Here is a 21,174-nt window from a genome sequence, read left to right as displayed (position 1 = left end):
GTTGTTCTTAATGTAAATGAATAAAATATTATTAATCTTATATTTTTTGGACATTACAACATGGTCTGACCCATCATAAATGACAAGACACTAGTGTGGAAAGTATTACTGGTCTTTACTTCCTCTAGAGGGCGCTGGCACATTTAACTTCCCAATGAAAATATCATAATAATAACAGTACAGAACTGTACCGTGAAATTGTCGGTCTGTGTAAAAAATAAACAGCAAGTAGAAGCATTTTTTGTAAGGTCAATGACCACGCAAATAATAGGCAGTGAGTGTAATAATATTTAATGTGAAAATCAAGGCATGCATACATCAAAGAGAGAAACAGTGCTACGAGGGTGAAGGAGGTGAGGAAGCAGTAATGTTCAGTTGCTCCAGTTTTTCCGTTAAAGACACTTCTGCGTCTTCTGTGCTTTCCGTAAGAGGCTCCAAATACTGTTTCCCAGCGACCCTCTTCCCCGTGAGCGGGTCCACCACCTGCCCAACTTTATACACAACCTCGGACAGTTCATGTTTGACATGTTTGGACCTCTTCTCCGGCAAGGCCTTCAACAAAACAACATCCCCAATTGTGCACTGCTCCAAAGCATCATGGGCGAAGTAGGTCTTCCTCTTGTTGTAGTACTTGGAAAGGAGAAAGTGAATACACATAAGGGCCATTTTGGGTTACAAAACAAAAGTTACTATTTTCAAATAACGCGTCATTATTTTAAGACAAACATAAGTCCTGCGGTTTTCTTTGTCAGATATGTACATTTTATAGGAAAATATCAGAATCAATTCATTATATCTTACCTTGAGCAGGTAAGGATCGAGCACAAGTCTGGTCACTCGAACCTTTGCCGTCTTCTTCATCTTGGTTCCGATTACTTGACCAATGATCCATTTCGCATGGACCGATGCTTGACGCGCGGACATGCCGTTTGAGGCTTTCAGTCCCCTGAAATGTAGTAAATGTTCACGTTAAACGCACTTGCAGTCGAATAATCAGCTGCTAGCTCTAAGCTAACCGGTTTGCACACATTTGTTTTACCGAGGCCAAGTTTCCATTACACAACAACAGGCTGTTCTGTGTGTATGTTAGATAAAGGTGTGCATAATACACTTACCGGATTCACTTTAAAGGTAAATTAAAGGTAATGTAAAGGTCAAAAACTCATGAAAACATTCCGCATGCGTCTGAATGTCAAGGCTCGTGGCTCATGTTGATGACGTAGTACGGTACCGAAGTGTCAAATGCTGCAATGAAACGGATGATTTATTTTAACCCCTTAAAGGCAGGGTAGGTGTTTGTTTCTAAAAAACTTTTCCCCAAATTTGTTTAAACTGTCTTTATATACCAATACATAATTAAAATGTAAGTACTCTGAAAAGGAGAGTATAAAAATCGAGTGTCTGTAGTCCCAAGTTTTTTTGTTTAAACTAATAAAATGTTACGATGCATATCTATATATATATATATATATATATATATATATATATATATATATATATATATATATATATATATATATAACTAGGCAGGAGGAAGCCCCATTTTTACCTTTTATATGCAGATTTCTGTTCATGGTAGCCTCATGCCCTCATCAACTTGCACCTATTATAAACTTAGTAGTATCAAGTGATAATATTGAGAGTTATTTTGAAGATCTTTCAGAGTTGCAGAACACAGGCATTGTTTTTTAAAAATATCCACCTCAATAGACATCAGGTCTTGAAAAATATCAACAGGAACCTTGTGAATTAGAAATTTGTGCAAGCCTTTCAAAGCTAAAATATAGAGATTCAAATCCTAATGTTCTTTTTTTTTATAAATATTAATGTTAATTAATTAAATATTATTCAAAGTGACCATATACTGTCAATCAATTTTTCTCTGGTCTTAGTGAGAATCAGCCACAGTGGATGTGAGATGAATGAATATAGAGCAACACACACACACACACACACACACACACACACACACACACACACACACACACACACACTCCCTCCAAACACACTGATGTCTTGATGCTATAATGCACACAATCATATATTCATCAAAACAACCAGCAAGTACACATAAACACATCCACAAACACACACAGACATACACATATACTCAGATTCACCCACTGCAACCAAAAAAAAAAAAAAAAGAATTAAACAAGTTTTTGAGATTGTATATCATCTTACTTTTTTTTCTGTAAAAAAAGCCTTTTTAGCCTGTGTGTTTTTTTTATTTTTATTTTTATTTTTTTAAATCTTCATAGTTCATAAACTCTAGTTCATGAGCATGGTTAAAATGTGAGGGTTTTTATGTTGCTTCAGGCTTGGTGTCCATTGTAGAGGACATGTAGAAAATCTAATAAAAAATGAGTTTGCAAAATTTTAGTTTCTATATCGAAGAAGAGCAAATATCAAGAAGGTAAAAAAAAAAATTAGGGGGAAAAGTCTGACAAAAAACTAGAAAATGAGATAACATCATTAAAATATTATACAATATTATTTATTATTATTAATATTATGCATTGGGAATATACAATACATATGATTATTTTTCAAAACATCTTTTACATAAGAACGTATTTGTCAAGTGTTGCAATGTTACATGATAAACAAAAATGTATCGCACAAAAAAATACATTTTTGTTTTTGATAATTGTCAAATTAAATGTATAGTTTGAATATATTTAATTAATTTAATAAGTTATTATATCTAACAATAATATCCCATAAAACAAACTTTTTCTTATAATCATTATTATTACACAAAATACAATACAAAGCAATGCCATTTTTATGCTCACACCTTCCATCATGCTGATGTGTGTATAACAGTAACGTCACCCTTTTACAAACTAAAAGACTTGATTTGTAAAGTTCGCCTTGCACACAGCAAAGTTTATAGCAGCAAAGTGCTTTGTGTATAGCGGTCCAACTCCCATTTGAACTATTTGGACTGTTGATCCAAATGGCATTGTGTCAAGACTCAGAGAAAAGGCATTTATAAAATACGAAAGATCTGTCTAAAATAGGGGAACAGATCATGGCATACCCTAATGTGTGTTCGACAGTGTAAGAAAAAGAAATCGGCTTGTCCCTGGGTGGGAACTGGATGAGGGCCAGTGCAGTCGAATCTGGTATTAATCAGAACCACACAGAAAACATGGCTTGTTTCTATGCGATTCCCATTTAAGGCAGTGCAAGTGGGAGTTTTAGTGGACGGCCTGCACACCATCCGTCTGCAATGCACTTGCACATTCAGGAACATGTAATGCATCAGTCAATGTACTGACTGACCAGTCTGTTCCATTTCAGACCTTATAGATTTAAACAAATGTACCCTGCGGACACCACACATTTATTTAATGTCAAGCTCATAGTACATCTGTGAGTGGGAAGCAGTGCCAGCCTACAACACTGATTTCCAGGTCTGTAAATACAGCGTCACTTTGCCATCAGCGAACTTTAACGTATCTCCATCATCTCTGCTTCAGCTTAATGTTTTTTTCTTCTTCTTTTTTCCCCCTATCTAAATCACTGCTCCTCTGTGTAGCCTTTACTCTAGTTCAGTGTTCTTCTGACAGCAACAGTGAGGCTTATTGGAGATAAGAAGAGAGAGGAAGGGAAAGGTCTTAATCACAGGAAACAATCCTCATGCTAGTGTGAAAGAGGCGATGACTCACGCGCCCCAGTTTATTTTCTCTGGAGATTCGAATGTGACTTATGAATATTTTCCCTGAAGAAATGAAAAGTAAATTTAAACACACTTGAGTGATGAACGAGATCGCTGTCACCGTATTCCTGTTTTGCGCTCTGTTTTGTTTAATGTTATTGTATGAGCTCGGCGTCAGAGCGGTTACATGATGGCTGAAAGGAAAAGACAGCAGTTCTGTTCGTTATATACGTGCTCATAAAGGACCACACAACTTTATGAATTACTGTTGTGTTTTTCATGCAAGTGTGAGTTTTTGTTACCGGTTATTGGGACAATGCTGATTTAATTCTATTTTCATGAAAGTCACCATGAAATCAAAATTAACCTTTTTTTTATTACTGTGCCCTCATTATCTCACTGTAAAAAATGATCGTGATTTTAACAGTAAAAGACTGTAAAAATGCTACAGTGAAAAACTGTTAATTGGTTAACAGAAAGTTTCCGTACTATATACGGTAAATAACTGTGATAGATCTAATGGTACATTTAAACGTACATTTAAATGGTACATTTAAACTTACTGTAAAATACCGTAAAATTTACAGTTTTTGGAAGTAAAAACCGGTAAAAACGAACAAGTCATTGTATAATTTACAGTGAAAAAAACGTAAATTGACATTCCCACAATTCCCTGCATGACACTTCACATTTGATGTATTTTTGTTGAAATAACTATGTTTCGTCATAGTTTTCTTAGTTTTTTTATAATCAGTTATGTACATTAGGGGTTTATGTTACATTTAATGTTGTTAAATTAATGTTTATTGTGTTTTTAAAATTTCATGTGTGTTACCATGATGGTGTTTAATGTTTGTGTGCACTGTAAAAAGTGAACAGTTGGATCAACTTAAAAAAATTACTTCAATTGGTAACACCTAAAGAAATTAAGTTGAGAGTTGGATCAACTTAAAAAAAATTACTTCAATTGGTAACACCTAAAGAAATTAAGTTTTCTCAACTTAAATTCTTTAGGTGTTACCAATTGAAGTAATTTTTTAAGTTGATCCAACTGTTCACTTTTTACAGTGTGAATGACACTGTGCAGCTTCTGTATATATTAATAATAACTCTCTTGTAGACGAACTACTTGTGATGAGCTTTGATTAATCATGTAACTGTCATTACTGCTGAGATTGTTGGTTTGTCAGTGTAATATTATGGTACAAAACAGATATTAATACTTCAATATGTCATATAACATTATATCATATTACTGAAATCCAATGTTTAAAATGTTAAATTTACATGTAACTTCGTAAGTGTGTTTACGGTTTGATGTGTTTTTTACAGTATTGTTCTGGTAACCACAGCTGCCATTTTTTTTCCATAAAAACAGTGGGATTTTTTTTACAGTGCTGTACTTAAAATAACTTCGCCTCCCTCTTGCAATGATGTGTTTACTGGCGTGTGGGCGGGGCAACCTGTCACTCACATGAGATCGACCAATAGCAAACTACAACCATCCAATCAATGGACAAAATCAAGTCCCGCCCTACGTTTTTTCTTGTTCAAGAAGCCATTTCACTCAGATACGTCACAATAGGGAAGACTATCACAAATCTTGAAATCAAAGCTGAAAAAATCTTATTTCTATGGAATATTGCAGTGTATTATAAAAAATGAATGGCAACGTTTTGATCATTTAGAAATGTGTGTATCAAATATGATACAGTAGGCTTTATAGGGTTAAGTGATTCATAATGCTACAGCTGAAAGTCTATTCGAATCATTTGTCTTAATTGTTTAGAGTTTCTGCGTTTACAACCATGTTTCTGCAAATCGTTTCACACAGTACAAATGTATTTCTAATAGCTTTTCCTCATTGCTTCAATGAGTCGACTTTTCATTATGCTGATAAATGGCTTGTGTGTTTTTATGGCAGATGCTCCAGTGTAATGTCTGTTGCAAGCTGATGTCAGTGTCCCTTGAAAACAAACATGAGATCACTATGGAAATACCGTCAGACTAGAAGAGGAAAGTCATTCATTAATTACTGCAATAATATTTTTGCCCACTTGAATCACCGTGCAGGTCACGGCCCATAAAAGTTCGACTCTTGTGCCACACCTGCGACAACAACACCAGTCCTGCTTTTTTCATGCAACATGCAGATCACCCTAAATACATTTGAAGAATGCAAAAAAACATATAAATAATGCACAGTTGGCCGACGCATGTGGGAAAAATCTGCCAAGAATGAAGCTCTCGGACTTGGCATCCTTGGGAGGGAACAGCAATGGAGCAAAATACACACACACACAAGACAAACAGTCTCAACTAGCTGGGGCAGCAGTGAGGTGTATTGTGAGGACATATCCCAGAAAGCACGTGTGGCAGCAGACGTACTGTCCGGTCCAACTCTTGTCATGCTGTTTACGTAAACACAACGTTTCAATTCTGCCATTCACAGCGCCTTCTGCAAACAGAACCTGAAAACATATTAGACTTTTGTTTATCTGAAACTCTGTTTGGCAATGATTTTCTTCTCCCGCACTGAATTGCCGGGTTTGACCTTGTCTTTTTCTTTCTCTAAACATTAGGTCATGGCCTGCTTAGCTTGTGTAGCTTGGCATTGTCATTATCATGCAAACTGATGTCATTGCTACTATAGATGACATCGATAAATTGTTAAGTATCCAGTATAGCACGACAAAGCAATTGACTCAGCCAATGGTGTGAGTTTGGGGGCGGGACAATCTGTTTGGTTGACCAATGAGACATGGGAAGATACGATCAGGAAAAATGTCAGCTTTAAGGCATGCATTACTATTACTGTTAATATATCCGCTTGTTCTGTAGACATGAATGATACCTCAAATCGTGCAGCTTGTTAAGGAGAGGGGTGTTCTGTGTCTCTGTTACTTTTCTAAGTGATGAGACTTTTCCTGAAAGTCTTTTTCACCTGAGAGATAATGAAAAATCCCATTGACCTACATTGAAGGAGGGATTTGAGATGGGAATATTGGGGGTGAGTTGTATTCAGCAACCACCAGTCCCACTTTATATTAAATGTCTTTAACTACTAACATTTAAAATGATAATTTGATACAATGCACGTACATGTACTTGTTTTTACATTGTAAAAAACAGTATGCATATAATTACAACTGTAATAAATTTCTGTAATGACATCTATAATTGCACTGTTGACCCTTCCCTTACACTTAGCCCACACTTAAACCTGTCCCTATAATGCGTAATTATTATAAATATGCAACTAATCCTAAACCAAACCCTATAGTACTTGTTGCCTAATTAATATTGTGCATGATATTTAATTGTGCATGGTCATTTCCTCTATTTTTACATTAATATTTCCTTTGTCATCTAACAATTACATAAAACACTTTTATGCGTACATAATAAATTAAATATTGCCTACATTTTTATTTAGTGGTAATTGAGATTGGCATAGTGTTGGATATGGCAATGTTAATGTATTTGGTACATAAAAACAATTATCAGCTTATTTGTATTTGTTATGGTGTCAAAGACAATGCATGGTGCAGAATGAACGATCAAAAATTACTTTTAATAAACACTAACATATAACACTACCATACTTTAACGTAAAACAGTAAAAAAAAAACTGAGGTCTTCAGGTCTGGAAAGCTTTTTATACGTTTTGGCTGTTCATTTAGACGACAACAGCGTTTTGGGGGCCTGAAAAACGCAAGCTTTTAAAAAACGGGTTTCAAAGTGCACTTTTCTTTTTTGACCAATACTTTATTGTGTTTTTCTTACGAACAAAGTTACCAGCATTAGCACAGACAAATTTTCACTGAATTAATTCAGTGTGGAGGACATAACTGATTACAAATATAAAATGGATATACACAAGAGAAACAGATACACATACATGAAGAATAAGAAGAAGAAAAAGAGAATATACATAATGTCAGAGATGGATGATTTACACGCAGAAAGTGTCTATTGAAATAAAGATAATTAAGGTGTCTATTAAAATTAAAATAAAACAGATTTTTTTTTTTTTTTTTTAAAGGAAACAGATAAAACATAAACAAAAAAGAAAACCTGCAGTCCCATTTGACTTGATCTGCATCTTGGTCTACTCTACTATCTTATACCTTTAGATCACTTCAGTTTTAAGATTAGAAATCAAGCTGTCATGAGTTCAAAAGTGCACGTTTTTGAAAACAGTGCTGTTATCGTCTCCATGTAAACAGCAAAAACGCGAATATTTGAAAACGGTGATGTCATGAGCATAGATATCATATAAAGGCTAGATGTCTTAAGGCGGAGTCACTTCCGGCATCATCGGCGGCCATCTTAGGACAGGACTCTGTGAATTAAGGTGAGTGAGCAGCACGCACACAAATCCTCTTATCTCGCTGAAATCTGGACAGATTTACAAACGGTTTGGTTTCTTACAAACGTTATTAACGTGGCTATAATTCTGAATGCTTAAACATTTTGAACATAATTATTCATATGTATGCAGTATAATAGCTACATCTCTGACGTTTATAACAAACCAAACCGTTTGAAAATCGGTAGAAAATTGAGCAAGTTATGGTTATTTAAAAGTACATGCACCATGTTATGAGTGAGCGAGCATCCTGTCGTAAGATGGCCGCCGTGTGCGGATGTCGAGCTCCATTGGCCAGCAGCGCGGACGAGCCATCTAGCCTTTATATGATATCTATGAGCCATCTAGCCTTTATATGATATCTATGGTCATGAGCATGTGACACGTTCAGTTAATAGATGCGTAGTGTTTCTTTACAAAGTGACACCGCCAACTACTGGCCTGGCAGCAGAATACAGCGTTTTAATCGTTTTCACAGATCCATGTGAACGGGGATGTTTTTGACAACGATGTCGTCTATACGCGAAAAAACAAAGGAAACACCTTTCCATTGTTAGTACATCGTTGTCGTCGTGTAAACGTACCCGAAATACACAAGAAAAGAAACTGAACAGGGAACGGGGGAACTAATTAGAAATCATAACAACAACTAATGAATGAATGAGAACTCAGGCAAAACAGGCAACAGGGAAAATGAAACAGAACAAGGCAATGAAATTAAGCAGAACATGACTGTGACAGTATCAGCCATAATATCTCTGCATCCCTATTCAAGAACACCCAGTTTTGCTCAGGCAAACACCACTCACATTATCTTCAGAAAATATCTTTCTTTCTTTTTTTTAGGTTCCACTTTAAAAGTTTCAAATGTCATTCATGTATGATAGTTTACCCTATAGCTATTACTTTTCCCCCTCTACTAAATTTTCTTCTTGTCAAGGCTGAATTTGTTATGATTTATTTGAAGTAATTTCAAATGTATTACTCCAGATTGCAACTGCTGATTTCAAATTCCCTTCCTATACACCAGAACTTCCCATGGGAACCTTGATTAAGGAACATGGATAGACATGCCTTAATAGTCTTTTCTTCCCCTCATAGTTTAAAAAAAATATATATATTTTTTTTTTAAAGTAAATAGTACAATGCCGTGAGTGGCAGTAAGTGAATGAGGACATTTAGATAAGGTGTATTGAACGATCTGACCATTGCCAGACCAGAGCTGAATTACTTGACATGGATGCCCTTGAACATGGATGACTTCAACCTTTATCGCCTGGTTTGGAGGATTCCCATGTGTTAAGATTTTTTTGAGAGTGCAAGGTATCTACGATGGTAGGGGACATGTTAAAAATGGTTGAAAGTACAAAAGCTGAAAGCATTGTGCTGTAGAAAGTGTTTGCCTGGACCGCAAATCTCTTTTACAACTACAGAGATTGTAAAAAAAAAAAAAAAAATCTTTTACTGTTTCCTATTATACTGACTGTTTTCCCTTGAAATACAACTCGGGCATCCTCTTTTCCTTTCGGAGGCCCCATTTCTTCTCTGTTGTTCCAATTCTGGTGACTCCTTCACAGATGTAGGTCATTATGAATTGACTGATATCTGAACAATCGAACAATGGATGTGTGCTGCAGGGAGTCACCCGAGTTCTAGTGTTTGTAGTCTACTGGGAGAATTAAATTGAATTATTTTTATTCTTTTTTTTTTTTTTTTTTTACATCATCTACTGAGCAATACATCTGTTGTGCTGCAGAAAAGATCATTTTTAGGATGCTAAGAGCCTTTATTTCAGTTGAACAATATAGATTTGTTGGTTAATGTATTCTAGCCATCACAGTAAAAACACACTTAAACCTCAAACACACTCATACACATACAGTCTGTTTCTCTTTCCTTGTTCCCCCAGTGATGTCAAAGATTATTGTTGGATCTGTTCCAGACCTGACCACCAATGCTCCACCAACCAAGTGCCTCAGTAAATGTTGCCCAGCACCTCCGTACTTATCTTAATCTGTCACTTTATGTTGGTCTTTTTAAAATCATATTTTGTCAAAACAAATCAAACCTTGTGTCACTCTCTCTATCACATTCAGTGGCCCCATAAAGGGAATATCCTTAGATAACAAAAGTGGCATTTTTAATGAAAGGTAGAACAAGCACACTTTTCAAGCAAGTCATTTAACAATAATGTTTGTTAGGTTGTATATGATTATTAAAAAAAATTAGACAAAGTATTTGGACACATCAGCTTTTGTTTGCAGATGGTTTGATATTCTGTATCTTATGATTTTTTGTTACTTTATATCTCCCACTTTGTTTTGTCCACTTCTCTTAATTGTGACATTTTATCTTGCGTTGTCTTTGTCTTATTTTAAAATTTATCCATAATTGCCATTAAAAAAAAATCTTCTGGTTGGGCTTCTTTAATTCTTATCCTTTGGCTTTGTGAAAAAGAAGTGGACTTGTTGAGTGTGGACTTGTAGAGTTCTTTTAAATGTTATTTTTAAAAACTGTACTTGCAGAATTTTTTTTTTTTTTGATGAAATAAAAGCTCACTTTAGTGCATTTATAGAGATTACACTTTTATGACAATGTTTCTTAACACTTTTAAAACAAGCCCTTAGTGTATTTTTTTTTTTTTACTTTAAAGTGCATTTTAAATCATTATGTTTTAATAACCTTTTAACATAATCAAGTACACTTGTAAAGTACGTATGTGTTTTTCCTAAAGTTAATACATTATAATTGTAACTTAATCATTACAAATCTTTAACTACAAATATATTATTTAAATACATGACAAATAAGTTTCAATTAAAATTACTTTAAAACATATTTTAGTTTATAAATGCTTGTCGGTACATTTGGCAGTACACTTACAATAGAAGCATTTAAATTCAATTAACTGCATTTAATTTGATTTAAACTATAATACATTTTCATTTAATTATAAATAACATGCAATTAAGTTTCCGAAAACATTCTGTTTGCACTTAAAAGTTGGCATAAAACGGAAGTTTCGATAATCTTTTCTTCCCTATTGTGACGTACACTCACCTAAAGGATTATTAGGAACACCTGTTCAATTTTTCATTAATGCAATTATCTAATCAACCAATCACATGGCAGTTGCTTCAATGCATTTAGGGGTGTGGTCCTGGTCAAGACAATCTCCTGAACTCCAAACTGAATGTCAGAATGGGAAAGAAAGGTGATTTAAGCAATTTTGAGCGTGGCATGGTTGTTGGTGCCAGACGGGCCGGTCTGAGTATTTCACAATCTGCTCAGTTACTGGGATTTTCACGCACAACCATTTCTAGGGTTTACAAAGAATGGTGTGAAAAGGGAAAAACATCCAGTATGCGGCAGTCCTGTGGGCGAAAATGCCTTGTTGATGCTAGAGGTCAGAGGAGAATGGGCCGACTGATTCAAGCTGATAGAAGAGCAACTTTGACTGAAATAACCACTCGTTACAACCGAGGTATGCAGCAAAGCATTTGTGAAGCCACAACACGCACAACCTTGAGGCGGATGGGCTACAACAGCAGAAGACCCCACCGGGTACCACTCATCTCCACTACAAATAGGAAAAAGAGGCTACAGTTTGCACGAGCTCACCAAAATTGGACAGTTGAAGACTGGAAAAATGTTGCCTGGTCTGATGAGTCTCGATTTCTGTTGAGACATTCAGATGGTAGAGTCAGAATTTGGCGTAAACAGAATGAGAACATGGATCCATCATGCCTTGTTACCACTGTGCAGGCTGGTGGTGGTGGTGTAATGGTGTGGGGGATGTTTTCTTGGCACACTTTAGGCCCCTTAGTGCCAATTGGGCATCGTTTAAATGCCATGGCCTTCCTGAGCATTGTTTCTGACCATGTCCATCCCTTTATGACCACCATGTACCCATCCTCTGATGGCTACTTCCAGCAGGATAATGCACCATGTCACAAAGCTCGAATCATTTCAAATTGGTTTCTTGAACATGACAATGAGTTCACTGTACTAAAATGGCCCCCACAGTCACCAGATCTCAACCCAATAGAGCATCTTTGGGATGTGGTGGAACGGGAGCTTCGTGCCCTGGATGTGCATCCCACAAATCTCCATCAACTGCAAGATGCTATCCTATCAATATGGGCCAACATTTCTAAAGAATGCTTTCAGTACCTTGTTGAATCAATGCCACGTAGAATTAAGGCAGTTCTGAAGGCGAAAGGGGGTCAAACACAGTATTAGTATGGTGTTCCTAATAATCCTTTAGGTGAGTGTATATCCAAGTTAAACGGCTTCTCGAACAAGAACAAATGTAGGGCGGGATTTTGTCCATCAGGAATTGACTGGATGGTTTGCTGTTGGTCGATCTCATGTGAGTGACAGGTTGCCCCGCCCTTGTGCCTGTAAAAGCGTCATTAGAGAAGAGAAGTTGGCAAGAGAGTGAAAGATTATGAGGGAACATGGATTTAAAAAAAAGAATAATGATGAGCACACAAATTATTTGTATAAATACTGCAATGTTCCATAATAATTGTAAATTTCATATTTATGTTCCATAAAACAATTGTAAAGTTTGATTTCATGGTGACTTTCTTTTAAAATTGTATCACTTCAATGATATGTAAAAAAAAGTGTAGATATGCAGAAGGTGCCCATCTTTGTGCCTGACGAGCTGATACAGTGCCCTAAACTGCTACCTACGTAGGCAGCTCACTAGTTTTCTGGAACAGAGCCACGCTCTCAGGATGGTGTATCACAGACAGCAGACACAATCAGCCCCACATTGCATTAAACCCAGTGTGTGGAACATTATCACACTGGCAGCGCTGACAGATTGACCGCGATATCACAATTAAAACAATGTTCCAGGTCAAATACCATGAACATTTTCAGCTTCAGGCAGTGAAGTCATCCACAGATAACAGTTGAGGCTCACTTCTATCTTGAATTAGCATGGGAAGGATGTTTAGACATTAGAGTGAATTACTATCACTGGGACTTGCTGAATATTTCAGAGACATTTGAGTAATTGGTTCTGTGGTGACTAGAAGAATGATCATTATTCATAATTAAGCTCAAAGCAGCTGCAGCAGCTCAAATACAATATCGCTGTCGCAAAGTTATCGCAAGTAAAGCTCCCTGGCACTGATGCTTTCGTCTACACTGAAGTCTTTGAATCTCATTTCTGTTTATGGAACAAATGCAATGCAAACTAGTTGTGCAAAGCAAATTTTTCAACATTTCCTAGCAATCTGTGTCAGCATGCAGTATTGTATTCTTGTATCTTAAAGGATTTATCTGGTTTTATGCCTAATACTGTGTATTTTCCAGCTCATTTTGTTCTGGATAGCACAAAATAATTATTTTGAAAAATAGTTTCAGTGTTTCTTTCCCCCTTACAATGAACGTCCTGTGTTATTTTGGACCCCACTGACTATCACTGTATTAAAAAAAAAAACTTTCTTCAAAATATCTTCTGTTCTGCAAAAGAAAGAAAGCCATAAAAGTCTGGAATGACACAAGGCTGAGCAAATGACTGGTAGCAAAAAAGCGTAATGCCTGCTAACACTGTGTATGCAGGGAAGAAGGTCAGAAGCCTTTTTTTTTTTTAAATGGATGTCAATGGCGGAGAGTTTTCACTACGCTGAATAAACTGCTTCTGTGGGAAAACTGCTTATCATTTATAAACGACAGCCCATCGTGATCCAAGTTAGCCTTTACACTTTCTCCAATGGAAGAGCCACAGTAAGACAGAAGAAAATCAAAATAAAAGTCCTACAACAAAGACACAGGGGAATCATGACTGTTTGTTTAGATTGTCATAGTTTTAAAATTGTAATATTTTGATATTAAAATATATTGTCATAATTTAAGATTGAAATTCTGGGACAACAGTAAAACACAATCTACATATATACAAATAACTTGATAAGTGGCAAAAATAAATGATGAAGGCATAGAATTTTACCTATACAGTTATTATGTAACCTTCATATAACGAATACAAAAAAATCAAATTCCTCTGGGACATAAAAGTGTCTTAAAGGAGAACTCCGGTCAATTTTAACATTGAGCTCATTTTTTTGTAAATTTGGAGTGCTGTCAGTACAGAGAACAACGAAAAAAATCGGTGTTGCCTACAGCGTGTTATCCTCTTTTTAAAATTTGCACCCTGTTGACTTCAATGGGGCAAGTTTTAAACCTGCTTTTAGCCTCTTAACATCCTTGATGTGTCATTACAAGTGCCCAGCCATGTGAGTGATTCCTTCAGAGTCAACACGGGTGAATCTGACTGCAGTAGATGTGAAAGATATGAATAAAAATGATATTTATTTAGCCAGCGCACATACCTGTATTTACTTCCTGTTTTCGGTCGAAGTCCACAGTAGTCGATTGTCGAGTTCGGGCGCATGATCGTACGTACTAAACCAATGCGCGTGAACTCGACAATCGACTACTGTGGACTTCGACCGAAAACAGGAAGTAAATACAGGTATGTGCGCTGGCTGAAATAACATCATTTTTATTCATATCTTTCACATCTACTGCAGTCAGATTGACCCGCGTTCACTCTGAAGGAATCACTCAACATGGCTGGGCACTTGTAATGACACATCAAGGATGTTAAGAGGCTAAAAGCAGGTTTAAAACTTGCCCCACTGAATTCAACAGGGTGCAAATTTTAAAAAGAGGATAACACGCTGTAGGCAACACCGATTTTTGTCGTTGTTCTCTGTATTGACAGCACTCCAAATGTACAAAAAAATGAGCTCAATGTTAAGATTGACCGGAGTTCTCCTTTAAAGTGAAGAATGCCAATATACACTGCCTGGCCAAAAGAAAAAGGCAAATGCTTTATAGAGTGCTCGACTCTTGCATTGTCAATACAAGATCTTGACCAAAAATTGATGCACCTCTTGATGGACATAACATCACAACATTTATTTCCATTAAGAGGTGCATCATTTTTTGGTCAAGATCTTGTATTGAGAATGCAAGAGTCGAGCACTCTGTAAAGTCTCCTCCAGCACATCCCAAAGACTTTCAATGAATTTAAGGTCTGGACTCAGAGGTGCCGATTCATGTGTGAAAATGATCCTTCATGCTCCTCCTAACTATTCTTTCACAATTTGAGCCTGATGAATCTTAACATTGTCATCCTGGAATGCGCATGATGTGTCTTCCTATGCTTGTTTAAGAAATGAAAAGCTACACACTCCATCAATTAGGGTTAGAAGAACTGTTGCCAAACATGCTAGAAACATCATAATCACTGCAATAATGATCCAATCAAGCATTTGCCTATTTAAATCTAAACAGCGACTTTTTATTATTAGTATTGACCGGCAGTACGTCTGTGTTCTTGTAGTTATTTCCTGCTAATGAAATCTTGGGACAGTTTGGGTTTTGAAGTTGAGACCAAACACATTACCACATACTCAGTGTTGTTCTCTTGGTACAAAGTGACCTTACATAAAAAAGTCTGTTTTAACAAACAATAAAATACATTAATGATCAAAAGGGCGACTCTCATTCTAATGACATGTTTTACAAACAGAATCCCTTTATCCTCTCAATTTACAGCACTGCGAATGAGAAGAACGTGTACTGGGACAGCTAATAAAGGGATTTCTATTCATAGTCGCAGCATTAAGTTCTTGGCTTCCTTACGAGCCAGACGCTCTAAATTCAATATTTATATCCCTCTTCTGTGATAAGTGCTGATTCTATGTATGGTAACAGCTCACAGGTATGTGCCCGAAAGAAAGCCTTCGCCTTAGCCAGAATGTTGACGGACAGCTAACCCCCCCACCACCACCCCATTTCTTTGCTCCGTTTCGCTCTGATTAAATTCTCCAGCATTGTTTGTTCAGTGATTCACACTGTAAGCTCTAATGTTGTATATATAATGTGCTCACAACTATGGCATTTAACATATTCACCACACTCTCATTCTACAGCGATATGGGCGCGTGATTTATGTAATGACACGCTGGGGGGGGGGCTTAACTTTTTATCTTTTTCATTGTCCGACAGGATGTTTGCCAAAAAGATGACGTAAGACTGGTGTCTCGATTACTATATCACAGCCTGAAGCCAAGAGTGAGCGTGTTTTGCTTGTGCTGTTTGCAAGTAGGCTGTGTATAAGGAGATACACTAAGAATGTTGTACCTACTACATCACCATTGCTTCTCAGTGCAAATAATTCAAAAATCATAACATGCATGGGGAAGCCTAGCATCATGCATGGGGAAGCCTAGCATCATGCATGGGGAAGCCTAGCAACCCTGTGTTACATAATTATTTTAATTCAGCTCAAATCAAATACCAGCTTGTTTTTTATCAGGGAGCAGCTGTAGACATAATTGAGCTTATCTGACCGGCAACGATCTGCACCATGAATCACTTTGCAGCAGTTTGATAGGAGGCCAGAAACTCCTGTTATAAAATGAAGTTGTTAATGAGGAATTATTATGTGATTAGCTTTTAAAACAGACCCTTACTCTACAGACACGGTTCATTGGGTCTGTATGGATCACTAAACATCAAGTGCTTGACTGAGTGATCAATTGGCAGAAATTCAACTGAAGCAAATGACACCATGTTTGTATGGTTGACCTTAAGTATACAGTCGAAGAGGTTTGTTTTAGCTGTAAAATCAAAGTGATTGACACATTGTTGCAGTATAAAATTGCACTGTTAATTGAAGTTTAAAAGTTCAGTTTACCTAATTTCTCTCTTATCTTCGACACTAGATTAGATTAAGTAGTTTTTGCTTGTGTCTCTAGTTCTTTTGGAAATAGTTCAATGCTTAAAAATGCTAACAAATGTACTACAGTAAAGGGATTATATTTTTTGGAGTTCCATTATTCAAAATATGGATGGGAACATTACATTACAATGACTTCAGAAGAGAAACTTCGACAAATCTGATTTAGAGTGTTTCCAGCTGGATGATTTTGATTTGATGTTAATGATACGGCTCATGTCTATTTTTGTTGGGTCAACTACAATGGTCAGAAGATGACTTCAGAATTGGATGGGGCAAATATAAAGTTTGAAACACTTCTAAAGTTAAACAAATAGTATGGTTGTATGCAAATATGAATTAAAATGAGGGTGAAAAGTTCAACACATTAATATTAATTTTCCATCTATTTTTAAGAATCTGAACAAAAAAGGTCCATATTACACACAACACTGTGATATCAGATCTATTTTCACAAATATTCTTTGATTGTTTTGTTTCATATCCTCCTGGTAAACTACCGTTATTAGATTTTATGTTTTCCAGTGCAAACCTAACAACACAATCTGAGACAGATAAACAATGGAAGAAATATAGATTACAATATAATCAGTTGATTTATATTATCAATTTAGTCACTGAAAATAATTTTTTATGTTTTTCTCTTGGGTTCTTTTATTGGTGTGAAAACTGAATTTTCTCCTCATGTGTGTTTTTCATGAAGTCCTTATTCTATAATAAAAATATATTTCGTCAAGAACCAAATCTTTTATTGATATAATCATTTTTGAAACTGTTAAGGACACAAAATTATATTGTGTAACTTGTTGAGGTTATCTGTTACTGCTTTAAAGTAGGGCTTTTCACACTGCGCTTAACTCCAGGTTATCGTCGTTCTAAACACCGATTTTAACCCTGGATAAAGGAACGTTGCACAATTGTAATTTTGAAGCAGGATTATCACCGCTTTTGCGCTGCCGAAATTGCACAGTGTGAAACGATGCAGTGTACACAGAAAATCCCGTTCACACAGAACGTGTTTTTCCATTACACTGCGGTGACTGCGCTACTTTTCCATAGTTTTTCAATGTAAACACGTGCTAGACGAACGTCTTTAACCGCTGCATCTCACGCATGACACGGTATCCTAAAAAAGCGGCGCTCAAGTTAAAAGTTCAACTTTTTAAAAAATGCATTTTTTCATTCCACTGACCTGCGCTTCGCTTTTTTAACAGCAAAAATGAGTTCTGTGTGAACCTGCCCTTAGAATGACTATGATTAACAATGGACAACCAATAGCATGCTGTGCCTCATGTTTTTAAACAGTATGAACAGTTCTGTCATGACAACTCTCTGAGAGATTGGCATAGTAATGGATATGGCAATGTTAATGTATTCGGTCTTGGTGGACTAGATCTGCTACGCTGCTGCAGAGCAAGATTTGCTACTGCCAGTACACTCACAGACATTGCTGTGAGCATGTAAGGTATGCTGCTGCTGCTGCTGCTGCTGCACATGTAACATACATAAATTATACAGGGGGAGCTGGGGAAGGTGGAGGGTTTCTGAAAGCATGATGCAGACTGCTAACATTTGTTTGAATGTTGAGCCGCAGCTCATTGGCCGCTGATGCAACAGCAACCAATCAGCTGTGCTATGTAGATAGTGACAGAAAATGCGAAAATTGGAGTGAAGAAGAGATCGTTTCATACGTACCTTTATCTAGTCCAAAAAGTCTATTCAGGAAAAAACTTGATAGTACAGTCTGCATTAAATATAATAATATGAGGACACGCAATGCTAGAGCCTTTATGTAAACAACGTGTGTAGCGTTCTTCCAATCAGTGACACTGACACAACAAATATGCAAATAAGGACATTAACCCAGGGTTTAGGAATGAACAATGTGAAAGATGATTGTTGACCCCGGGTAAATTATAAGCAAAGTGAAACGTGAAGCAAGATGTCAAAGGATTACATTTACCTGGGGGTATAAAATGGTTAACTATTTCACGTGTGAAAAGGCAACCCTTTGAAATAGTTAAACCTGGGTCATTCTGGGTTTAACTAATTCTGGGTTATCTTTATTACAAATTACAAGTCTGAAACGTTCCTTTTCCCCAGGGTAAATGCAGGGTTTAGAATGAATGTTGATAACCCAGGGTTAAGGACATTGTGAAAAGAAATAAACAAATAAACCACTTAGCTACACCATAGCAACCATCCAGAATCACTTGCTTTGCAATGTTTTGGCAACTACTACTCAATTATTTATTTATTTTTTTGTGCTGTGTAAACAATTCTCAACTTTGACCTGAATGATTATAAGATCATCTTCAGTGTTTCATCAGAGGTCTCTTGGCAACTGTTGTTCCTGTTTTTGCTGGCGGCTTCAGCTCCTGGTAGGATGATCTCACACTATGCTTGAGTTACGTTGTCGTATTTCCTGTCTCTTTCTGCTTGAAGTGAAGCCTCATTTGCAGCAGACCTGAAATCAAGTTCTTACCTCAGTCATCTTTAGGGACATGGAATGTAAAACATCTGCGATCCAATGAGGTGAAGAAATGTTCCTGAATTACGCCAGAATGCTGGCACATCTAATTTCCTACTGTTAGAAAGCGAATCCAATTATTTGTTTTGGGGTTCAGTGTTCCTGCTTAACCCTAACATTAGTTCTGGATTAAATTACTCTCAGAACTCAGATAATTCGGCTGTTGTGACTATACATTTCTGTAATGATTGTCCTTGTCAGCCTGAAAAAAGGAGCTGTTCAAAAGACGTCGATCACCCTATTGTTTAGTGAAATGGATAAACCAAAAAGGGAAAACATTTAGGATCATAATCTGATATCTGAGTTGGAATAAAATCCTTATGCTTAAGTTATTCAGGAAACATGTAGTCATATTTATAGGAATTTGGTCATATGTTCTTAGCTATATTTCTCCTGCAGCGCCTCAATGGAGAACTGAGGACAATCATGGATGTATTTCGAAATGGCTACCCATTTCCTGAGAAACCCAATAAGAACATGAAGATTTCAGAGTAAGCTTTGTTTTCCCACAATCCTCTTGGCCTGGCTACTTGACATTTTGATTGATGACGCCCTTGAACTGCACTCCTTTTAATAGTTTCGCTAAGACACAGTTATTGTTGTGTTATTGTTTTCAATCCCCTGAATCACTAAAATGCATTGACGCATGGGATGAGGACTTGACAGGGCAGGCGACATCATGCGGCATAACTCATGTGACGTCAGACACTTGACAACAATGTTGTCTTTAAAGCTGTGTCACAGGAATATTAGTGTTGTTATTTCAGTAAATTATGCTCTTAGCAATGACCCTTATTCAGCAAGTGTCTGACCTATTTGTAATTACACCTCTTAAGATACCAGATCAGTCGTTTTACTTGAGGCTCTTTAACACAATATATGTCAGTAAATGATTGTGCATTATATAGTGTATTGCTTCACCCAAGTCAATTTTATATTATACTTTTGTTTGCCTTACAATTTGGCCAGTTTTTTTCCCTTTACACACACATTGCTGTGAAGTCAAAAATGGAACAGACTTTACCTCATAAAAATCACAGTGTGTGTTTACTCAGTCTAAATCAATCAAACGATGTCCAGTCGCGTTCTCACACTATTCCTGTCACCAGGTTAAATGCAGGACAGTATACTGTTAGTCTGATCTGGTGTTATTCCTGCTGTAACCAATAGCAAAATGATCACATCATTGGGAATCAGGTTGTGAAAAAATTCCCAGGAGTCCCCCTGTAAAGTGCACAAACATAGAGGATTCATTTTGGGACTTCGTCATGAAATATTTATGCTGATGTTGATAGATAACTGATTCAGCTTAGGTTTTTGATCTCTTAACCAATCACATTCATAAACACAGATGAAAATCCTTGCCATTGGCATATCTTGTATTATGTAATTTGTGACAATTCATTTAAGGGGTGGTCACAGCACTTTTCATTCCATTGACTTCCATATAAATGCTTTTGAATGCAGTAGACAGGGAATGCAAGCTTTACAAAAGCAAATTCGTATCATGTGAAGACGTGTGACCAATAGAAGATTGATATGCCAGCATGACAACAACTTTAAATTTACAGGATTGCAGTAAAGTGGAGTAGATTGCATAAGTGTAAATTGTGTGACTGTGGCAAGCAGTGCGGGGCCGAGAGCTGTGGGAACGGAGCGAGGCCGGTGGCGTGAGTGTTAATGAGCGTCACCTGCGCGCCACAGCGGTCTCGAGTCCCACGGAGGAGCTCTGGCAAAGATGAAAGGAGTCACAACAGTGCAAGACAGCTCTCGGCCCCACCCTGCTTGCCACAGTGACATCATTTTGCGACCGTTGCAGTGTCCGTAGAAATTTA

General features: G+C 36.8%; 1 protein-coding gene across 2 annotated transcripts; it reads right to left on the bottom strand.

Moving 5' to 3' along the window:
- Positions 1–270: 270 nt before the first annotated feature.
- Positions 271–1,232, bottom strand: mrps17 (mitochondrial ribosomal protein S17). 2 transcript variants are annotated; one of them, XM_079847773.1, is made up of 3 exons: positions 1,116–1,232; positions 802–946; positions 271–630 (listed from the first exon to the last, which is right to left on the bottom strand). In XM_079847773.1, exons 2-3 carry the CDS (start codon positions 922–924, stop codon positions 337–339), a joined length of 417 nt encoding a protein of 138 aa, XP_079703899.1. In that variant the 5' UTR covers positions 925–946; positions 1,116–1,232; the 3' UTR covers positions 271–336. The 2 variants fall into 2 exon arrangements, with proteins under 2 accessions (XP_079703899.1, XP_079703900.1); XM_079847774.1 differs by lacking the exon at positions 1,116–1,232 and having other exon boundaries at positions 802–962.
- Positions 1,233–21,174: the final 19,942 nt, after the last annotated feature.

Source organism: Squalius cephalus (assembly GCF_949319135.1).
Source record: "Squalius cephalus genome assembly, chromosome: 17".
Classification (NCBI taxonomy): domain Eukaryota; kingdom Metazoa; phylum Chordata; class Actinopteri; order Cypriniformes; family Leuciscidae; genus Squalius; species Squalius cephalus.
The sequence above is the reverse complement of the archived record's forward strand: the minus strand, read 5'-3'. Positions and strand labels throughout refer to the sequence as shown.

What these genes read in the sequence shown, in the direction of transcription:
- mrps17 (XM_079847773.1), bottom strand. Translation starts at nt 924, where the DNA reads ATGTCCGCGCGTCAAGCATCGGTCCATGCGAAATGGATCATTGGTCAA. An exon ending in TCGATCCTTACCTGCTCAAG is followed by an intron (nt 631 to 801) that starts GTAAGATATAAT and finishes CTCCTTTCCAAG; the next exon opens with TACTACAACAAGAGGAAGAC.